Source organism: Natator depressus, chromosome 6, assembly GCF_965152275.1.
Source record: "Natator depressus isolate rNatDep1 chromosome 6, rNatDep2.hap1, whole genome shotgun sequence".
Classification (NCBI taxonomy): Eukaryota; Metazoa; Chordata; order Testudines; family Cheloniidae; genus Natator; species Natator depressus.
Genome location: NC_134239.1, coordinates 74,304,579 through 74,323,436, shown reverse-complemented (window position 1 = coordinate 74,323,436; position 18,858 = coordinate 74,304,579). Strand labels below are relative to the sequence as shown.

The 18,858-nt window shown below is 42.5% G+C and overlaps 1 protein-coding gene across 1 annotated transcript in view; it reads left to right on the top strand.

Moving 5' to 3' along the window:
* RYR3 (ryanodine receptor 3) overlaps positions 1–18,858 on the top strand; it is a 577,606-nt gene that overhangs the window by 383,410 nt on the left and 175,338 nt on the right. The window contains exons 60-63 of the mRNA XM_074955741.1: positions 6,428–6,543; positions 6,883–6,950; positions 9,437–9,558; positions 17,038–17,087. Of these exons, the coding sequence (XP_074811842.1) occupies positions 6,428–6,543; positions 6,883–6,950; positions 9,437–9,558; positions 17,038–17,087 (356 nt within the window). The remainder of the gene's footprint in view (positions 1–6,427; positions 6,544–6,882; positions 6,951–9,436; positions 9,559–17,037; positions 17,088–18,858) is intronic.

Genomic DNA, 18,858 nt, shown 5'->3' with positions numbered 1-18,858 from the left:
TCCTCCCAGACTATTTACCAAATGCATGGCCATCATAGCTGTCTCTCTCCACAGAATTGGCATTCAGGTATTCCCCTACCTAGACAATTGTTTAATTCAGGGGCATTCCAGGCATCAGGAAAATCCAGACTCTGCTTGCCCAGCTGCACCTGATTATAAACACAGAGAAGTCGATCCTTTATCCTGTACAGAAAATTGAGTGATTCTGGACACTCCTAGATTCTGCATCAGCCATCGCATGCCTTCCTCAGACCAGGTTCTAAGCAATTCTGGAGTTATGCAATTTGCTCCAGGCTCACCTGCAAACAATGGTGAGAAAGTGTTTAAGGCTTCTGGGACACATGGCCTCTTGCATATTTGTAACTCTGCATGCCAGATGACACCTGGGGTGTCTACAAGACTGGTTAAAAATCCATCAGTCATCCATATGACATGCTCTGGACAGGTTGATTCATGTACCTACAAGAGTAATATCCTTCTTGATATCCTTCTTGAACTGGTGGAAAGTCCAATGAAACATTTGCAAGGGAGTGCCCTTCTCCTGCCCCTTCCTCCCATGACTCTGGTCTTCTTTAGTTTGGCATGAATGTCTGGGTTCCTGACAGAGGGGCAAACACCAGAGATGGAGAGGAGTTATTTAAGTTAAGGGCCAATGTTGGCACAAGAACAAATGGGTATACCTGGCGGTCAACAGGTTTAGGCTGGAAATTAGATCAAGGTTTCTAACCATCTGCAGAGTGAAGTTCTGGAAAAGGGGGAGTAGTGGAGGCCAAAGGGAGTAGCGGGGGCAAAACCCATAACTTGTTTCAAGATTGAGCTTGATAAATTTATGGCATGATGAGGTTACCTACAATGGCATATGGCCTATCTGTGACTGCTATTAGCAAATATCTCCCATGGACAGAGATGGGACACTAGATGGAGAGAGCTCTGAGTTACTATAGAGAATTTGTTCCCAGATGTCTGGATGGGTGGGTCTCTCCCCCATGTGCTCACGATCTAACTGATTACCATAATGGGGGTCAAGAAGGAATTTTTCCCCAGGTCAAATTGGCAGAGAGCCTGGAGGTTTTTCACCTTCCTTGGTAGGTGGGACACAGCTCACTTGCTGCCTTGAAGTCGAGTAAATGGTGGATTGTCTGTAACTTGACGTCTTTTTAAATGAAGATTTGAGGACTTCAGTAACTCAGCCAGAGTGGGTGGGTGTGGTTCTGTGGCCTGTGATGTGCAGGAAGTCAGACTAGATGATCGTGATCTCCTCTGGCCTTAAAATCTTTGAGATAAGGAGAAACTCTGTTCAGGTCCTTACAGACAATATGACAGCATTATGACATGGGGAGCCAGATCAGATCTGTCAGGAAGCTTTTAGGCTCCGGAATTTTTGCATTCAGAATAAGATATCACTCAGGGTGTCTCATCTACAAGGGATTCAAATTTCTCTGGAGGATCATCTCAGTGGATCTTTCAGCAGGGATCACAAGTGGTCTCTAAAAATCAATATAATATGAGTGGTTTTTCAAACCTGGGAGAGACAGACTGTGGATCTTTTCACTATGAAGCAGAAGAAGTAGTGCCATCAATTCTGCTCCATGGTGGGTCAGAGCCTGCGTTCAATCATGGACATGTTCCTGTTTTCATGGAAGATGAATCTCTACGCCTTTCCTCTCATACCCTTGATATACCTTAGGTAATTCTCAAAACAAAGTAAGATCATGCTTCTCTAATATTAATTGCTCAAGCTCTAATACTAATTGGACACAACAGCACCAGTTTTCGGGCCTCCAGAAGTTGTCAGGACGACTGCCCTTGATTCTGCTTCAGGATATAGACATGGTTTCCGAGAATCACAGCCTTGTGTTAAATCCAATCCTCAGAGCCTCACAACATGGCTGCTGAGTGGCTAGACTGGCGGGAGGGGGGGTGGGAATGGTCACTAGCTGTGCAGAACTCTACTGAACAATAGAAAATTGTCCACCAGTGTTACTTACCTACACAAAGGTGGACAGGCAAGTGGAATGTTCTTCCTGGTGAGGCAAGGGTTCAGGATGTTCTAGAGTATTTGCTGCATCTGAGCAAATCGGGTCTCTCTCTAAGCTCCCTCAAGGTGCACTTGGTTGCACTTTCAGCTTTTCATCTTCTGTTTCAAGGTCATTTGATATTTGATATTTTGCAACCCAAACAGATTTTTTGAAGGGAATGACGAGGCTTTTTCCTCAGGTTAAAGAGTTACTTTCCCCTGGGATTTGAACTTAATATTGTCAGCTCTAATGGGTCTTCCCTTTCAGCCTTTAGCTTCTTGCCCTTTTCCATATTATCACCCAGGGTAGCCTTTCTGGTGGCATTTATTTCTGATTGGAGGGTTGGAAAACTGCAAGTATTATTGGCAGACCAACTTTATACTATTTTTTATATGGATAACGTTGCTTTAAGACCTCCTCTGAAGTTTTTTTTTCTAAGGTGAGTACTAATTTCCATTTCAACTAAACCATCTATTTACCTGCGGGGTTTTTTCCAAAACGCATTCACACAAGGGTGAGGAATAACTTCATTCGCTGGCTGTCATTCTTTGCCTCAAATATTTGTATCGCGTACAGGGAGGATGAAATGGGAGGTGGTTACCTCACAACAGATTTCTGGATGGATCATGTGCATTTCTACGTGTTATGATGTTGCAAAGTCTAAACCACCTTCCAAGCTGATGGCACATTCCGCAAGTGTACAGACAGTTTCAGGAGCATTCTGAAAGAACATTCCAATACTAAATATGTGTAGAGCAGTGACTTGGTCTCCAGTTCACATCTTTATCAAGCACTGTGCCATTTCACTGGCTTCCAGAAGCAATGTAGATTCTAGGAAGGCAGTTCTGCAGTTGCTTTTCAATAGACTCCAAGCTCTGCTCCATAGACAACTGCTTGGGAGTCACAGAAATGGAATAGGTATGTGAAATCAGATGATGAAGAAAAACAGTTCCATACCTGTACTGTAACTGTTTTTCTTTTAGATGTGTTGCACACATCTATTCCATGACCTGTCCTCCTGAACTGTGCTTCACATCTCAAAGCACAACAGTTACAGCACAGGTATGTAACCATTTTTCCTCTGTACTTGGAGGAGGTAGATAGCTTAAGTTTGTTCTTTTAAAAAATGAATGCCTATAGGGAAAGCATAGACTCAGCTTCAAAGAAATTAATACTAATTAACACGCAGGTGGTATGACTTGAGTCCCAAGAGTACTCCTATTGGCTGTGATGGTACTATTTGTATGAGTAAAGTAAATCATGTGCATAAGTGTTTACATCATAGGGCCCTAAAAATTGTAGTCCTTTATTTTTACTGAATGAAATCCACTTAATTCAAATATTTAGGCTCTTTGTGAGTGGAGATCAGAGCAGCTGAATTAAACCCTTCCAAGTCCAAAGCCAAACTGCAGGTCTGTGGTACAGCACCCCCATTCCTTTGAATAGTCAGTTTGTAGCCTATGTACAGGAATAGGAATTGAAGCCCCTCTATACTAATTGCACAGGATCTTCAGGTCTGGGAAGAAAGTCCTGGCTTGCAGCTTCCTGAACAGGCCAGTGTTCCGAAAGATGTGTGCGTCATGCACCTTTCCGGGCCAGCCAATGAAACGCCCACTGTGATCCACAAGCGTCTGGAGAACCATAGAGAAATACCCCTTCTGATTAACATACTTGGAGGCTAGGTGGGCTGGTACAAGAATTGGAATATGGATCCCATCTATCGCCCCTCTGCAGTTAGGGAAACCCATTTGTGCAAAGCCAGCCGCAATGTCATGTGCGTTACCCAGAGTCACGGTTCTTCTGAGCAGGATGTGATTAATAGCTCTGCAAACTTGCATCAACACAGTTCCAACGGTCAATTTTCCCAATCCAAACAGGTTAGTGACTGACCGGTAGCTGTCTGGAGTTGCCAGCTTCCAGATTGCAATAGCCACCCACTTCTCCACTGTCAGGGCAGCTCTCAATCTCGTGTCCTTGTGCCTCAGGGTGGGGGCGAGCTCATCACACAGTCCCATGAAAGTGGCTTTTCTCATCCGAAACTTCTGCAGCCACTGCTCGTCATCCCAGACTTGCATGACGATGTGATCCCACCACTCAGTGCTTGTTTCCCGAGCCCAGAAGCGATGTTCCATGGTGGTGAGCATGTCCATGAGTGCCACAAGCAATCTCCTGTCGTATGCATTACTCGAGTCGATATCATCGTCGGAGTCCTCACTGTCAGTTTGGATCTTAAGGAGTAACTCAACTGCCAAACGTGTTGTGCTGGCGAGACTCGTCAGCATACTCCTCAGCAGTTCAGGCTCCATTCCTGCAGACCAAAAGGGAAGACAGAGCGTGCAGTACAAAAAACATTGAAAGATGGCGCCAAGTGTGGACAGAAGCACAGGGATTGCTGGGATGCGAACTGATGCATCATGGGGTGTTGGGACAGGACCCAGCATGCTCTGCACCCCTTGCCCCCTTCCCACAAGCCACAGCACCAGAATGGGAAGAGGTGCTCTGTGGGATAGCTGCCCATAATGCGCCATGCCCAATGCCGCTGCAAGTGCCGCAAATGTGGCCACGCCAGTATGCTTGCAGCTGTCAGTGTGGACAGACTGCAGCGCTTTCCCTACTGTGCTCTCCAAGGGCTGGTTTAACGCAAAGCGCTCTACATCTGCAAGTGTAGCCATGCCCTCGCTGTTACTGTAATCATACACCACATGATGGAACAAATATATAGAGAGTTATTTGGTTGCACAAAATCAAATAATTAAATAGCAGAACACGGAATGTATAAACTGTCATGCCTTCAATACTGGAGGGAGAATGAACAAATATACAGTGATGATGAAAAAGTAGTAAGCAAAGTAAATGTAGAAAAAACAAAGAGGTAAAGCAGAACAAAAGAAAGTAAATACAAGCCCATTTTAAAAACAAATAAAAGGCATAAATAGATAGAGCTATATGACTTCTATGAGGGAAATAAATTAGGCAAACAATGACAGGAAAATTTCAGGGAGGGAAAGTTGTACTCTGTAACTAGAATATTCTAATTTTGGGGGGTTTGGGGTTTTTTTTATCTTAAATCAGTGCATGGCCTTTTGACAGTTATAGTTTCCTGTGTATTTTTTTAAAATATGAATCCCAACCCCCCATTAGTTTTTATTTAAATAGAGAACCTGAATGATCCCTCAAAGATATGGTTTAAACAATATGCACCACAAGGGAAAAAAAACCTAAGGTTCAAATCTACACAGGGACTTAGGCCTTGCAAAACTAAGAGTCTTGTAGCACCTACAATTTAGGTCCCTAGCCACGCAGTGGAATCCAGAACTCTGAGTTTAGGGACTTGGGCTGCCTATACAACGCATGGGGAGATAGGTGCCTGAAAATGGGATCCATAAAAGCCAGCTAGGCAGACAGAAAAATGAGTCCCTTTAGCCTACTGGTTAGTACATTTACCTAGGACGTGAGAGACACCAGTTCAATTCCTCTCTCTGCCTGATGAGAAGAAGGGACTGAGCAGGGGTTTCTTGCCACTCAACTGAGTGTCCTAATCACTGGGCTATGGAGCTTTTCTCACTTTCTAGACCCTGTATGTTTAATTTTTAATACACAGAAAATACTTTCATCAGGAGAGATTGTGAGAGACCTGCATCAGACTATCCCACAGCCTAGTGCTGTCCTATCCACTTGGTAAAAGGTTGCAAGGCGGGATTCTTGTCTCCAGCCATTTTGTGTAGAGTTAGGCCTGATTTGAAGACACCTACCAGCTTAGGCCCCACAGGTGAGAAAGGTGGGGGAACACATATCTTCCCCTGGTTTGAGAATTCCACTGGGGCATAGGCACCTGGGTGTCTAGAATGATGTATTGTGCACATGTTCAGAAGCAGGAACTTAGGTGCTATGGGGCCCTTTATGGTGCAAATTTAGGCACCAAAGGCATCTTTAGAGTTGAGCAAGGTTTTTGACCATCTCATTGCCACCTGAATTCCAGACTTAGGTGCTTATGTTCTTTTGTGGATCTGGACATATCTGCTTCCTATGCAATATTCAGCATCTTCACCATGCACTGAAATCAGTGGAAATTGAGTAGCCAGTATCTTGCTGGATCAGGCTCAGAATGAAGTCACTTTCATTTGTGTAATGTGATCAAAACTCTCCGAAGTCATGATACTGAAGTGCGTGATTTTTAAACTCTTTTCATGGAAAAGGATAAAATCCCTCTGAAAAATGTAGCCTTATTTTAAGTTACTGCTATAGAAATAGCTATTTGGAAAGAGTGTTGCTATGAAAGCTGGATTTTAATGTATGAAAATTTACCTTGATTAGGAAATAAAATAAAAAAGGTCATGGAAAGCTTCATAGAAACCTGATAATTTGTAACATTTTTGTAATATCATTTATTTTAACCCTTTCTGAACTAGGGGTCTGAAAGATATGGATTTGGATGCATCATCCATGGAAAAGAGGTTTGCATTTAAGTTTTTGAAGAAGATTCTAAAATATGTTGACTCTGCTCAAGAGTTCATTGCACATTTGGGTAAGTTTCTCAAGTGTTTTTATTATGAACATCATAAAAGTAGTTAATATTTAAACTTTACAGTGATAAAATAAACCCATTCTGCTGAGTTGCACATATGACAACTTCTGTTGCTTTTGAGAAAATATACCACAAGATTCTGATTATTATTTATTCTAAAAAAAATGCAAATGCAATACTTGTTACATCTGCTGAACCTGCCAGCTGGAGTGTCTATACTGCTTTACTTGTACTGCTTCAAAATTAAGTCTGTAAGGCTATTTCAAAGGACTGCAGAGTTATTTACAATTAGATTTTTGCTCAATCTTATTGACATTTATGTTGATTGTATCCTTGTAGAAGCCATTGTCACCAGTGGAAAAACAGAGAAATCGCCACATGACCAAGAAATTAAATTCTTTGCCAAAGTGAGTGACTTAATATTTCAAGGAATGTGCTCAAACTCCTGCTATTATACAGAACATAGTGTGTGTAACCATCGGGACAAGGATCGACCTAATGGTCAGAGCAGGAGTCAGGCTGAGTCAGGTACAGGGAGGTCAGAGTCCAAGACAGTCCAGAGGGCAAATCGAGTCAGGCATCAGTATGCAGGCAGGATCAGGCACCAGGTTGCAGACAGCAGTCAAAGAGCAAAGGACAAACAAGGGTTGGAAGCCAGAGTCTAGGGTCTGTTGCAAGCAGTGTCTGAAGCAGAGACAGGCAGGCAGTCTGTGTTGTTGCTCAGATAGCTCCTCTTCATGGCTTCCTGGTTTAAGTACTGGTGCCAGCCAATCAGTGGGCTCATAGGCGTAGACTCTGTGGGTGCTCCAGGGCAGGAGCACCCATAGGGAAAAGAGGGTGGGTGCAGAGCACACACCGGCAGCCTCCCTACCAGCTCTCCCTGCACCTCCTGCCCACCAGCAGACCCTGCAGATCAGCACCTCTTGGTGCCTCCTGCCACGAACAACTGTTTCTGGGGGTGCAGGGAGTCTGGGAAGGAGGGAGGGGGGAGGAGCGGGGATGGAGCATGCTCCAGGAGGGGGCAGAACTGGGCGGGAGGGGTGGAGTGGGGGTGGGAAGAGGCGGGGCGGGTGTGGGCCCTTAGGGGAAAAAGGGGTGGAGTGGAGGCAAGGCCTGGGGCAGAGCTGGGGGTCAAGCACCCCCGGCAGTTTGAAAAGTTGGTGCCTGTGAGTGGGCTATGAGGTCCTGCTGTGCGGTACTTCCTTCCAAACCACCCTCACGTGGTCCTCCTGTAGGAGCCTCACCTAAGCTTCCAGTGGCAATGCAGCAGCAGCATCAGGAGCACAGAATCTCCAAGGTTCCAGCTCTGCAGGTTCTTTCTTCATGTGTTAATGTTACAGAACTATGCATGTAATGGAATATCTGTTTCCCATATATATAGGTGGGTAATGAGTCAGAGAGTCCAAGTGACATTTCCAGAAGTATTGATTTAAGGCACTATTTCTGGAAATTATTTTGCTGAGTGATAGGGGACATAGTATGAAATTAAAAGACAATATATTTATAATAGATAAAACATAATATTCTTTTGTGGAACATATAAGTAATTTCTGGAACTTGCTGCCTCAGGATATTATTATTCAGGCAAATAGCTTAGTATGCTTTTTATAACAAGATTCAGTATTTATATGTATAAGAATGGCATATCCACTTGAATTTGCAGTTACAAGGGCTATCAGTCCTCAGGCTTTGAGACATAAACTCATCACCATTTAGGATAAGGAAGAAATGTCTTGCTCTGGGATAACATTTGCATGGCTTGTTATGAACAAGCAGGGTCATGGGGCTTGAGACCAGATCTGAAGCCAGATAGTTGGTCGGTGTTGTCAATATGCATGGTCTAGTTATCTGAAGGTTTCATAGTCCAGGGTGCAGGCAAGTTCAGCTGCTGGGATATCAGTCCATGGGAGAATGGCAATCAGTGAACAGGCAGAGCGCAGGGGCAGGCTGGTTAGTGTAGATATTGGGCAGGGACAGGCTTGGCAGGATGGGGTACAGGCAGATCGGTGGTGACTTGGGTAGCAGGAGTTTGGTCTCAGGGTCTGTGCAGCAATATGACTAAAAGATGTGGTGCTCAGACAAAGGGTGGGGGCAAGAACAGGAAGCTTTATATTAAGGGGTGTCCAATCAGCAGTCTGCTGCTAGTCATCTGATCCTGCTGAATTAGTGGGTGTAGCCTCTAGTTGTGGGGAACTAGCTGCAGTTCCCTTATCTGACCTTGTAGCATGGGGGTGCAGGATAACGTTCTCACTCTGCAACCCCACGGACCTGCCTTGGAGATCCATGGCCCTTGACAAATACTGGACAGATAAGATGGGTGAGGTAATATCTTTTATTGGACCAACTTCCGTTGGTGTAAGAGATAAGCTTTCGAGCTACACAGCGCTCTTCTTCAGGTTTGAGCAGACCAGATATCCTGGGACCAACATGGCTGCAGCCAATATTGCAAACACGTAATATAGAAAGGGATGGAGAGTACACTTTCCTCACTGATGCTGGCTATTGTTGGGAGCTGCATAGCAAAGCAGATGGATCCAATCTGGCAATTCTAATGGTTTTGCTCAGCAGATAACTGATGAGATAATATCCCAATATCTCTTGTATTGTTAATATTCTGCTGTCCCTATTTTCAGAGGTTCCCATATATTTACATTAAGACACCTCTGACATCTCACAGTAGGCTATTTGTTGCTTGGCTTAATTTCTGTGTAAATTTGTCATATCTGAGATTTGAATTTATAATCTTAATGACTAAAACTAGAAAATGCAATTGTAATATAAAGCTTAAAATGAAAAGTCTGTGTGAAGGGACTGTGCTGTATTGGAGTGCTGTCTGGTACACTTAACCGTGTATGTAGATGATAAAAGTATATTTTGTGTCTGTATTCCCTAGGTTCTCCTACCATTAGTTGACCAGTACTTTACCAATCACTGCCTGTACTTCCTGTCTTCTCCAATTAAGTCACTCAGTAGCAGTGGATATGCTTCCAATAAGGAAAAAGAAATGTTGGCAAGGTAAGTAATAGGCTGAGGTAAACTCTGTGGAATTGTATCCAGATTATAAAAATTTAATTAAAAAAAAAGGCAAAATAACAGTGCAAAAGGTTAGGTTCCTCAAACAGATCATAAAAGGCTGATTCTTCCTTTAATAGAGTGGCAGTAAATAAATAACATTCCTCATCTTTATTTCTTTTCTTTTAATTTTAATCATTTAATTAATTTAATTTGCTTTTCATCATTTTTAAAATGTGAAACGTTAATCAGGTAGAGATTATATATATTTTCAATAATAGTCTTACAAAATTATCAAGCATTTTGACAAGTTTGGTGGTGACCCAAAAATCGGTGCCATGGGATGACTGTTAGATGCCCATTCCAGTCTTTCATAAACAGGAAATAATAGCATAAAAACCACCACTACTAAATGATTCCAGATACCACTGTTAAATGTCAGCAGAAAGTCAAGGTGCTAAGTGCCTCCTGATTTCACTGAAGGCAGTTGGAATTAAGGGCCTCAGCACCTCTCAGCATCAGAATCTGAATAGTTCTGTATACTGACTCTCCTCTCACTCTTTGAGTTCTACCCTCTGGAAAAGGACAGAGGCAAATAAGAAGCATACACTGCTGCTGCTTTTACTGTATCAGTTTGGTTACTGAAAAGGGAACTTCAGGCTCTAAAGCCTTTTCTACACTGCCACTTTACAGCGCTGAAACTTTCTTGCTCAGGGGGTTGAAAAAACACCCCCCTGAGTGATGCAAGTTTCAGCGCTGTAAAGTGGCAGTGTAGGCTGTGTACCAGCGCTGGGAGCTTCATGGGGGTGGTTTTTTTACCACGTCAGCGCTTTAACTTTGCTAGTAAAGACATACCCTAAGATTTGTAAATTTTAAAAAAAGTTAAAAATGAGTCTATTGTGGGAAGTGAAGAGGACAAATCTAGGAAACAATCCAAAACGTCAGTTACAGCTAATGTCTATGATTGAATATCCTTAGTAGTGAAAAAGGTTTGTGCTCTTTCCCCTGCTCTTCTGTTTGCCGTTTCAAAAGATCCTCTGGATGCCAACATCAGAAAGGAGATAAAAAACTTAAGAAGATAAAAAATGTGAAAGGTCTTGTGTAGAATTTTCCTATGTATGCATGACATTTAATTGTGTATTTTGGACCTTTCAAAATGAATCCCACAATATTTTTAAAAAATAAAGTAACAGGGCTTTATTCCTATCTATCAGAAACATAACTTAAACAGTAGCAAAAATGCTTAGTAAGAAGCTAGAAGATATTGATACTGGTTGAAATTTACTTCATCCACATAAACTGAAGAAAGTTGGCTCTAATATGGGTGAAGTGTAGGGGAACTGACTAGGAAAATCTATCCATCTCAAACTAGGGCAGAGTTCAGGTCTTCAGCACACTGCTTCCTTCCCATAGAATCATAGAAGATTAGGGTTGGAAGAGATCTCAGGAGGTCATTTAGTCCAACCCCATGCTTAAAGCAGAACCAACACCAGCTAAATCGTCCCAGCCAGGGCTTTGTCAAGCCTGGCCTTAAAAACCTCTAAGGATGGAGATTCCACCACCTCCCTGGGTAACCCTTTCCAGTGCTTCACTACCCTTCTAGTGAAGTAGTGTTTCCTCATATCCAACCTAGACCTCCCCCACTGCAACTTGAAACTATTGCTCCTTGTTCTGTCATCTGCGACTACTGAGAACAGCTTAGCTCCATCCTCTTTGCAACCCCCCTTCAGGTAGTTGAAGGCTACTATCAAATTCCCCCTCACTCTTCTCTTCTGCAGACTAAACAAACCCAGTTCCCTCAGCCCCAGTCGCCTACTGACTCCATTCACTTGAGGGAAACATTGACGCCACAGAATGCATGTATAGATCTTATGTCCCGTATGCACGTACCTAGTGGGTTGGTGTGAAGATGCTTTCTGCCTCACACAGGATGTCTGGAAGCCACCCTTCCATCGTCTAACTTCCTGCCCCTCTTCCAACAGCAACTCCAAGCCTCAGTATGGGACTGAGATGAATTTAATCATTGAAAATCAGTGTAATTGGAACCAAATGTGGTTGAAATACCTTTCAAAACACTAAAGCTAGGGGCTAGAGTCACTGTAGGATTTGCACTAGTGAAAGGCAGCACAGACTCTTGCAAAGAGTCCCAGCTGTGAGCAGGTAAATTGCTCGGATGCAAGGTGCCCATTAAGAAAAATGGGAAATAGACATTCTTCTCAAAATGGCTACCTAACTGTGGTCAAGCTATGATCACAGTCCCATTGAGAACAGTGACAAATGGCAGCCTTTGAAAGAGCACAGTTCTACGTGGAATTCTCTGTAATAATTTTTTAGTCCCTGCTGAAAGAGAAACTTTTAATTGTGAAGAATAATGTGAAAAAGTTACCATTAATACTAAAAAAAAGTCTTCAAATGTAGCTTGCTCACAAGTTTTTTGGCGAGTTTAATTATAAGAGCAGTTTCAAGTGTCTTTTATTCCATTATTAAGATTATTTGGGATAAATAAACTGTCAGACAATGGGTGCTTCATTTCTGAAAGGATCCATTTATTTTATCTCATAAACTAATTAACCAATTCACTTGTCATTTCTCAGAAAATTCATTCTGTGTTCCGAGTGAATACTGTAATTTTGGAGAGGAGCTGAATGTGTCATATGTACCAAAGTGGTTGAATTCCTGCTTTAAGCACAAAACTCAGCGTTAAGAATGGAACCAACAGTGAAACCTCCATGATTAGTGAAAATTGGAAAATATCAGTGAAAATGTTTTCAAATTAATCTCATAATTTCTGTTCTTAATAGAGAAACTGCAAATGAGGATGAAAGTGATACATGAAAATTCTATAAAACACTTAACATTATCCCTCTGATGATTTGGGCTTGAAGGCTCTACATATGGATATGAAATATTTCTATTGTTTGTATCCAAATCCTGAGGTACCGTAATACCTAAATTTAAAGCCATGGCAAGAAAGTAACTCTTTGTTTCTCTTTGCATGGGGCTTCAGTTGCAAAAGTAAAATATTCATTAAAATATCACACATTGGAAGGATATAGCCAGGCCTTGCAATGTGGAGTACTTTTGTGAAAGAGGATGCAGCATGGGGGATAGCAGCTGTCATAGCCAGAGTGAGGCAGAAGCAGAATATTAGAAGAAACTTAAAGTGCAATTGTTTAATATGAACATTTCCTCAGCCAGACATTACATGAATCAGAATTTAGCGATAGAAAGTCCAACAAGATCATCTAGTCAGTCTCTCTGCCAGGTGCAAGACTGCTAGTTATAGCAGTAATTCTCAAACATTTTACTATTATGCCCCAATTTTATCACAGCAATTGAGCTCACAGCCCCATTTTCACTGAAGCTACAGATGCTATTCATATTTTATCAGCCATTAATGAAATATAAAAATATTAGAGTTTACAGTGACATAAAAACTACACTAAAAGAACATTATTTAAGTTTCACTGATAAGCTAGACTGCCAAAATTTAGGTTGCAGGTACACAGAATGGACAGTGCTCAGGGAATGAGGAAGCTGTTCAATAATTTCTCAGAAAAGTTTCACAAGAATCTTTTTATAATGGAAGGTGTTCGACAACCTAAACACAGAGACAGCTCCCAGCTGTCCCTATCATTATAATAGACTTACCATGACACATTTCAATGAATTGATGAGCTTTGGGGCAGCCTGGAGGGTCATCTGAGACTGAGGGAGAGAGACTGGGGCATCCTAGAAGGATGTTATTGGGAGGTAGTAGAAGTCTGGAGCATAGGGAACTGTTTGGAGAGCGTCCTGGAGCATCCTCCCCTATTCTACCCCTCCTACCCTTTATACCCCCTTAAGTCCTATGTTTCTCCTTCCTATTCCTCTGGCCTATTCCCCCTTGAGCCCTTGTTCCATATTCTGTCCCTGTCCCACCTCCCTGCCAACAAGGCTCTGAAGCAGCCATGTGCTGTCACCTCCCCTTCCTTCCTGCTCTCTCCTCCCCAGTGATTCTACATTTGCTGAGTACCACTGAGAGGAGACAGCATCTTGCTGCCCTCCCGCTGATGTCATTGTAGCTGAGAGGAGTCAAATCTGGTTGACCCATATAGCTCTGTTAGATGTCTGTGTGACTGTATTTGTTGCTGGAACAAGAACCAAGGGAGAGTAAAGGAAAATCCCATATAAAGTTTCATTTGTTTATTTTCAAGAGCTAAAAATTAAAAACTAGAGTTTTGGGCCTCACCAAGACACTACCAAAGCCCCAGCACTGGGCCATGGTTCAAGAGTTTGCATTTTTGTGCATTGTCAAGTCCAGTTTAAAAGTCCCAACTGATGCACTTTTCACCATTACTCTTCTGAGATTATTCTGCAGGATTATAGATCTCATTGTCAGGAAGGTGGGGGAGGGATAGCTCAGTGGTTTGAGCTTTGGCCTGCTAAACCCAGGGTTGTGAGTTCAATCCTTGGAGCCATTTAGGGATCTGAGGCAAAAATTGGGGATTGGTCCTGCTTTGAGCAGGGGGTTGGACTAGATGACCTCCTGAGGTCCCTTCCAACCCTGATATTCTATGATTCTATGAAGTTTTTCCTCGTGTTCAGTTACATTTTCCTTTTCTTAATTTCATAATGAGTCAGTCCTTCCCCTCATTGAGCATATTTGTTCCTCTTCTCTGAACTCGCTCTAGTTTGTCAATATCTTTCTGGCAAAGTGGTGCTCAAAGCTGAACAAGGTATTGTAAGTGTAATTGCATGAGAAACTTAAAAAGAGGAATATTTACCTCCCTATTTCTTAATATGTTAATGCTACATACTCAGCACAAAACTACATCAGACTTGTTTGCAACCAGTTGACATTGCAAATTAATGTTTAATTCACTCTCCATTGTGAGCCTTGAATCTCTGTCCACATTACTGTGTTCCAGGTTTTTACCGGTCATTGAGTGTGTATTTCATATTATGTTTCCCTGGATGTATTAGATTGTCTTTTGTCAAGCTGTATTTCATTTTCCTGTTTCCTACCTAAGTTTCCAATCTTTCTCTATATTCATTTGTTTTATTCCACTTTCCTGACTAGTGTTCACAACTGTTCCCAGTTTAGTGTCCGCTATAAATTTCATTAATGTGCTGTATACTCTCTCTTCTCGATGATTAATTCAGATATTTAATAAGATTAGACCTAAACATTGAATCCACTAATCTCCTTTCTCCAACTTGTCCACCAATTTATCTTTACCTCTAATCCTCTAATTTTTCATTACCTTTTACGGTCTTCTAGCCAGTTTTCAGCCCACACAACAGTGTTCTTATCCAACTCAGTTTGAATTAATTTTTCAAGTACAATTTCACAAGACACAATATAAAATGCTTTACTGAGCTCCAAATATATTACATAAGAATACATTCTAGGATGGTCCAGTAGTTAAGGAACTAGATTAGAACTCAGGAATTCAATTCCCTGCTCTGCCGCAGATTTCCTGCATGACCGTGGATGAGACACCTAGGGCCAGATTTACAAAGGTGTTTAGGCACCTATGTATTTAGGTGCCTAAAGATGCATAGCAGGATTCACAAATTCACCTAAGTGAATTCAATGGGAGTTAGCTGTCTAACCTGCTTGGGCACTTTTGTATGCCTTCATTCCCCATCTGTAAAATGGGGATAATACAACTTTCCTACCTCCCCAGGGTATTGTGAAAATAAATATGTTAAAGATAATGAGATGCTTAAATGCTAGAGCAATGGGAGAGCAATAAAAGTACCTTAGATAGCTATAAGAAATGTAATAAATCGATCTCCAATTTTTAAATCTATTACAAATAGAAAATAAGGTTGCCTGTTGAAATTTATTCTTTAGAAACCTATGCTAGTTATTGCTTATGGTTTCCATTACCCTTTAGATCAGTGGTTTTCAAACTTTTTTTCTGGGGACCCAGTTGAAGAAAATTGTTGATGCCTGTGACCCAATGGAGCTGGGGGTGAGGGGTTTGGGGTGTAGGAGGGGCTCTGGGCCAGGGCAGGGGGTTCGGGTACAAGAGGGGGTCAGGGCTCTGGGGTGGGGCCGGGGATGAGGGGCTTGGGGTGCAGGAGGAGCTCCAGGTTTGGGGGGGACTCAGGGCTGGGGCTGGGGATGAGGGGTTTGGGGTGCAGGAGGGGTTCTGGGTTTGGGCTGGGGCAGGGGTGCAGGAGGAGCTCAGGGTTCTTGCCTGGGGGTGCAGGCTCTGGGGTGGGGCCGGGGATGAGGGGTTTGGGGTGCAGGAGGGGCTCCAGGTTTGGGGGGGCTCCGGGCTGGGACAGGGGTGTGGGAGGGGGTCAGGGCTCTGGGATGGGGGTGCAAGCTCTGGGGTGGGGCCGGGGATGAGGGGTTTGGGGTGCAGGAAGGGGTTCTAGGTTTCGGGGGGGCTCAGGGCTGGGGCAGGGGACTGGAGCACAGGGTTGGGGTGCGGACTTACCTCCAGTGGCTCCCAGTCAGCGGCATAGCCAGGGTGCAGAGGCAGGCTTCCTGTGTGTCCTGGCACCGCAGACCACGCCGCGCCCTGGAAGCAGCCAGGAGCAGGTGTCCGGCTTCTAGGCAGAGGTGTGCAAGTAGCTTCTCGGGGCTCTTGCCTGCAGGCACCAGCCCCACCAACTCCCATTGGCTGGTTCCCAGCCAATGGGAGTGCGGAGTCAGTGCTCAGGGCGGAGGCAATGCGCAGAGCCCCGTGGCCCCCTTGACTACAAGCCGGACCTGCTACTGGCCACTTCCAGGGCACAGCGTGGTATTGGAACAGGTAGGCACTAGCCTGCCTTACCTTGGCAGCACCGCCGATGGGACTTTTAACGTCCCAGCTGGCGGTGCTGACCACAGTGACCCAGTGCCTTACATGCCATGACCCAGTACCCGAGCTTTGAAAAACACTGCTTTAGATATTAGGTGAATTTTCTCTCATCTGTTACATTACTTTACTATGGATTGAAACTAAACTTGTAAGACAGTGTTTGCTAGGACCACTCTTTTTTTCTGTTAATATTTCAGGATTAATTTTACCTATCGGTGACTGTTACAAACACAAAAAGATAAACTGTTTATAAACAGTATCTTCTGAAAGCATTTTAAATTATCTTAAGTTTGTTAACATTTATTTATCGTTCTCATATGCCAAATGAAACAATGCAATGTTATTCACCATGCGGGAAAAATTACAACCATTAGAGAGAGATTCAGCCATATAAAATACAGTTGCTGCTAACTATTGTAATTAAAGGCAACACATTTAATCTTTGAGGTGCTTTTTAGACTTAAAGTTATTCGGGAAGATATTATTGCCAGATGAAAGAAAGTATCTGGTTGCTTATTTTCATTATGTGATTGAAAATACACCTTCAGGGAACTACTGTGTACCTTTCTTTCACATCTTGTAGTCTCACTATTCTCTCGTTATTGTTTTACCCCATGTTCTAAACAAAACATTAATCTCTGTGTCTTCTCCTACTATTTTGCATTCTTTTCTGCTTTAGCCTATTCTGCAAACTTGCTGCTCTTGTTAGACATAGGATTTCACTTTTTGGTAAGTTATTAAAAGATATTGATGAAGTTTTATTTATAACATTTTGTGCTTCCTATAATATATCTAAGGTTTATAACTGATGAGCAATATGATTTGTGGTGGAAAATAAGTGGTGTATGACTGTTAACTTCATTATTTCTGTAACAACTAAAACTTTTCACAGTCTCTGGATACAGTTCTGCTTTCTGATGCACATGCTCCAATCCCAGTATAGTCAATGGGAGCAACAAATGTGTAACTGAAGATAGAATTTGATACACTACTATACTTTATATTTTCTAACAGGTGTAAGTAGCATCAGGTGAAGTGAAAGTTAATATCGAGATTCCATTTGAATCTCTGCCTTTTTCATTTTCTCATAACTTTCACAAAAAATTACTTTATAATAATAATTACAATATTTAGTGTCAGCTGAATTTGATAAATTAACCTTAATTTGTTGTCGTGTTATGTGACTGTGAAATAAACCCACTTTTTTCATATGGTCTGCTAAGAAATTAGGTAAAGAAATTTAGATGATAAGATTCAAAAATAAAATCACTTTTTCTGATGCTTAAATTCATATATAAACCCTCAATATTGTTGTTATTAATGTTAAAGTTAATATTTATGAAACACACAGATGTGTATAGCTGGCCAAAACTCCGGGGCGGGGGTGGGGGAGAGTTTGTTGTTTAGGTATTTCCTTCCAATTTAGAGCAAAAGCAAATTTTACCAACATTTCTTCTGAATCAAAGACCACTACACTCACTATCACCCCTCAAAAATTTTTTTTGGAAACATGGTGTTCTAAGAAGGAAACGTGTGAAAATTGACATTCTTGTTAGTTTTATGACTGCTATGCACTGAACTGCAGCAGTGAAACACAAGAATGTCATCTAAACTTCTGCCTGGAGTCCAGGCTCCAGCCAGAGCTATTGTGAAGTATGGAGCCTAGCTGCCCTGAGAGCCCTGGCTCCATCTGAGACTGTGCGGTCAGCCAGGCTCCCTGCCGCAGATGTCTAACAGACATGAGAGCCCTGGCTCCAGTCATGGTTTCCAGGGCTGCTGTGGCAGAGCAGGGAAACCTAGCAGCCCTGTGAGCCCAGGCTCCAGATGGAGCTCCAGGGGCTGGCAGGCACTCTGCTGCAGAGATGTGGCCTCTGGAACACCAGCAGATTTCCAGTGCCTGTGTTTTGACAAAAGTTTTGTGCAATCTCTAATAGATTCAGTGAAACTATTCAGTTCCTCGAATAGGTGGTTTTGTCAGAAAACTTCCAAACAGCTCTAGTTTAGAGTGCTTTGCAAGTAAGATCCCAGTTCCATGCCACTCACAATTTAAATATATTATTAATTATTTGCATTATCATAGAATTGAAGATACCAGACTTAATGAAAGGACAGGGAGTGCGGGATAAAGTGATTATTACAGACACATGTCTCTAGATATATGTAATAATGCATATGATTCCATATCAGTAAAAGGAAATTGTGGTTCAGGCTCATCACTAGCTACAAAGTTCAGACCCATGTATTGAAATGGGGCCAAGACTCAAAGGGGATTTAGACCCAGTTATAATTGTATTCACACTAAGCAAAATATCCTCTCTTTCTTTCTGCTACACAAAGTAGTACAAAAAAATGCTTAATAAGGTCCTATTCCTGCAATGCAATCCAGTAGGGGATGAACACCTGTTCCTGTGTGGGATCTCATTGACTGTAGCAGGTCCCTTCATAGGTGGAGGAGTCTGTGTTAGCAGATCCCGTTTCCAGATTGTGACCTACATGTCTA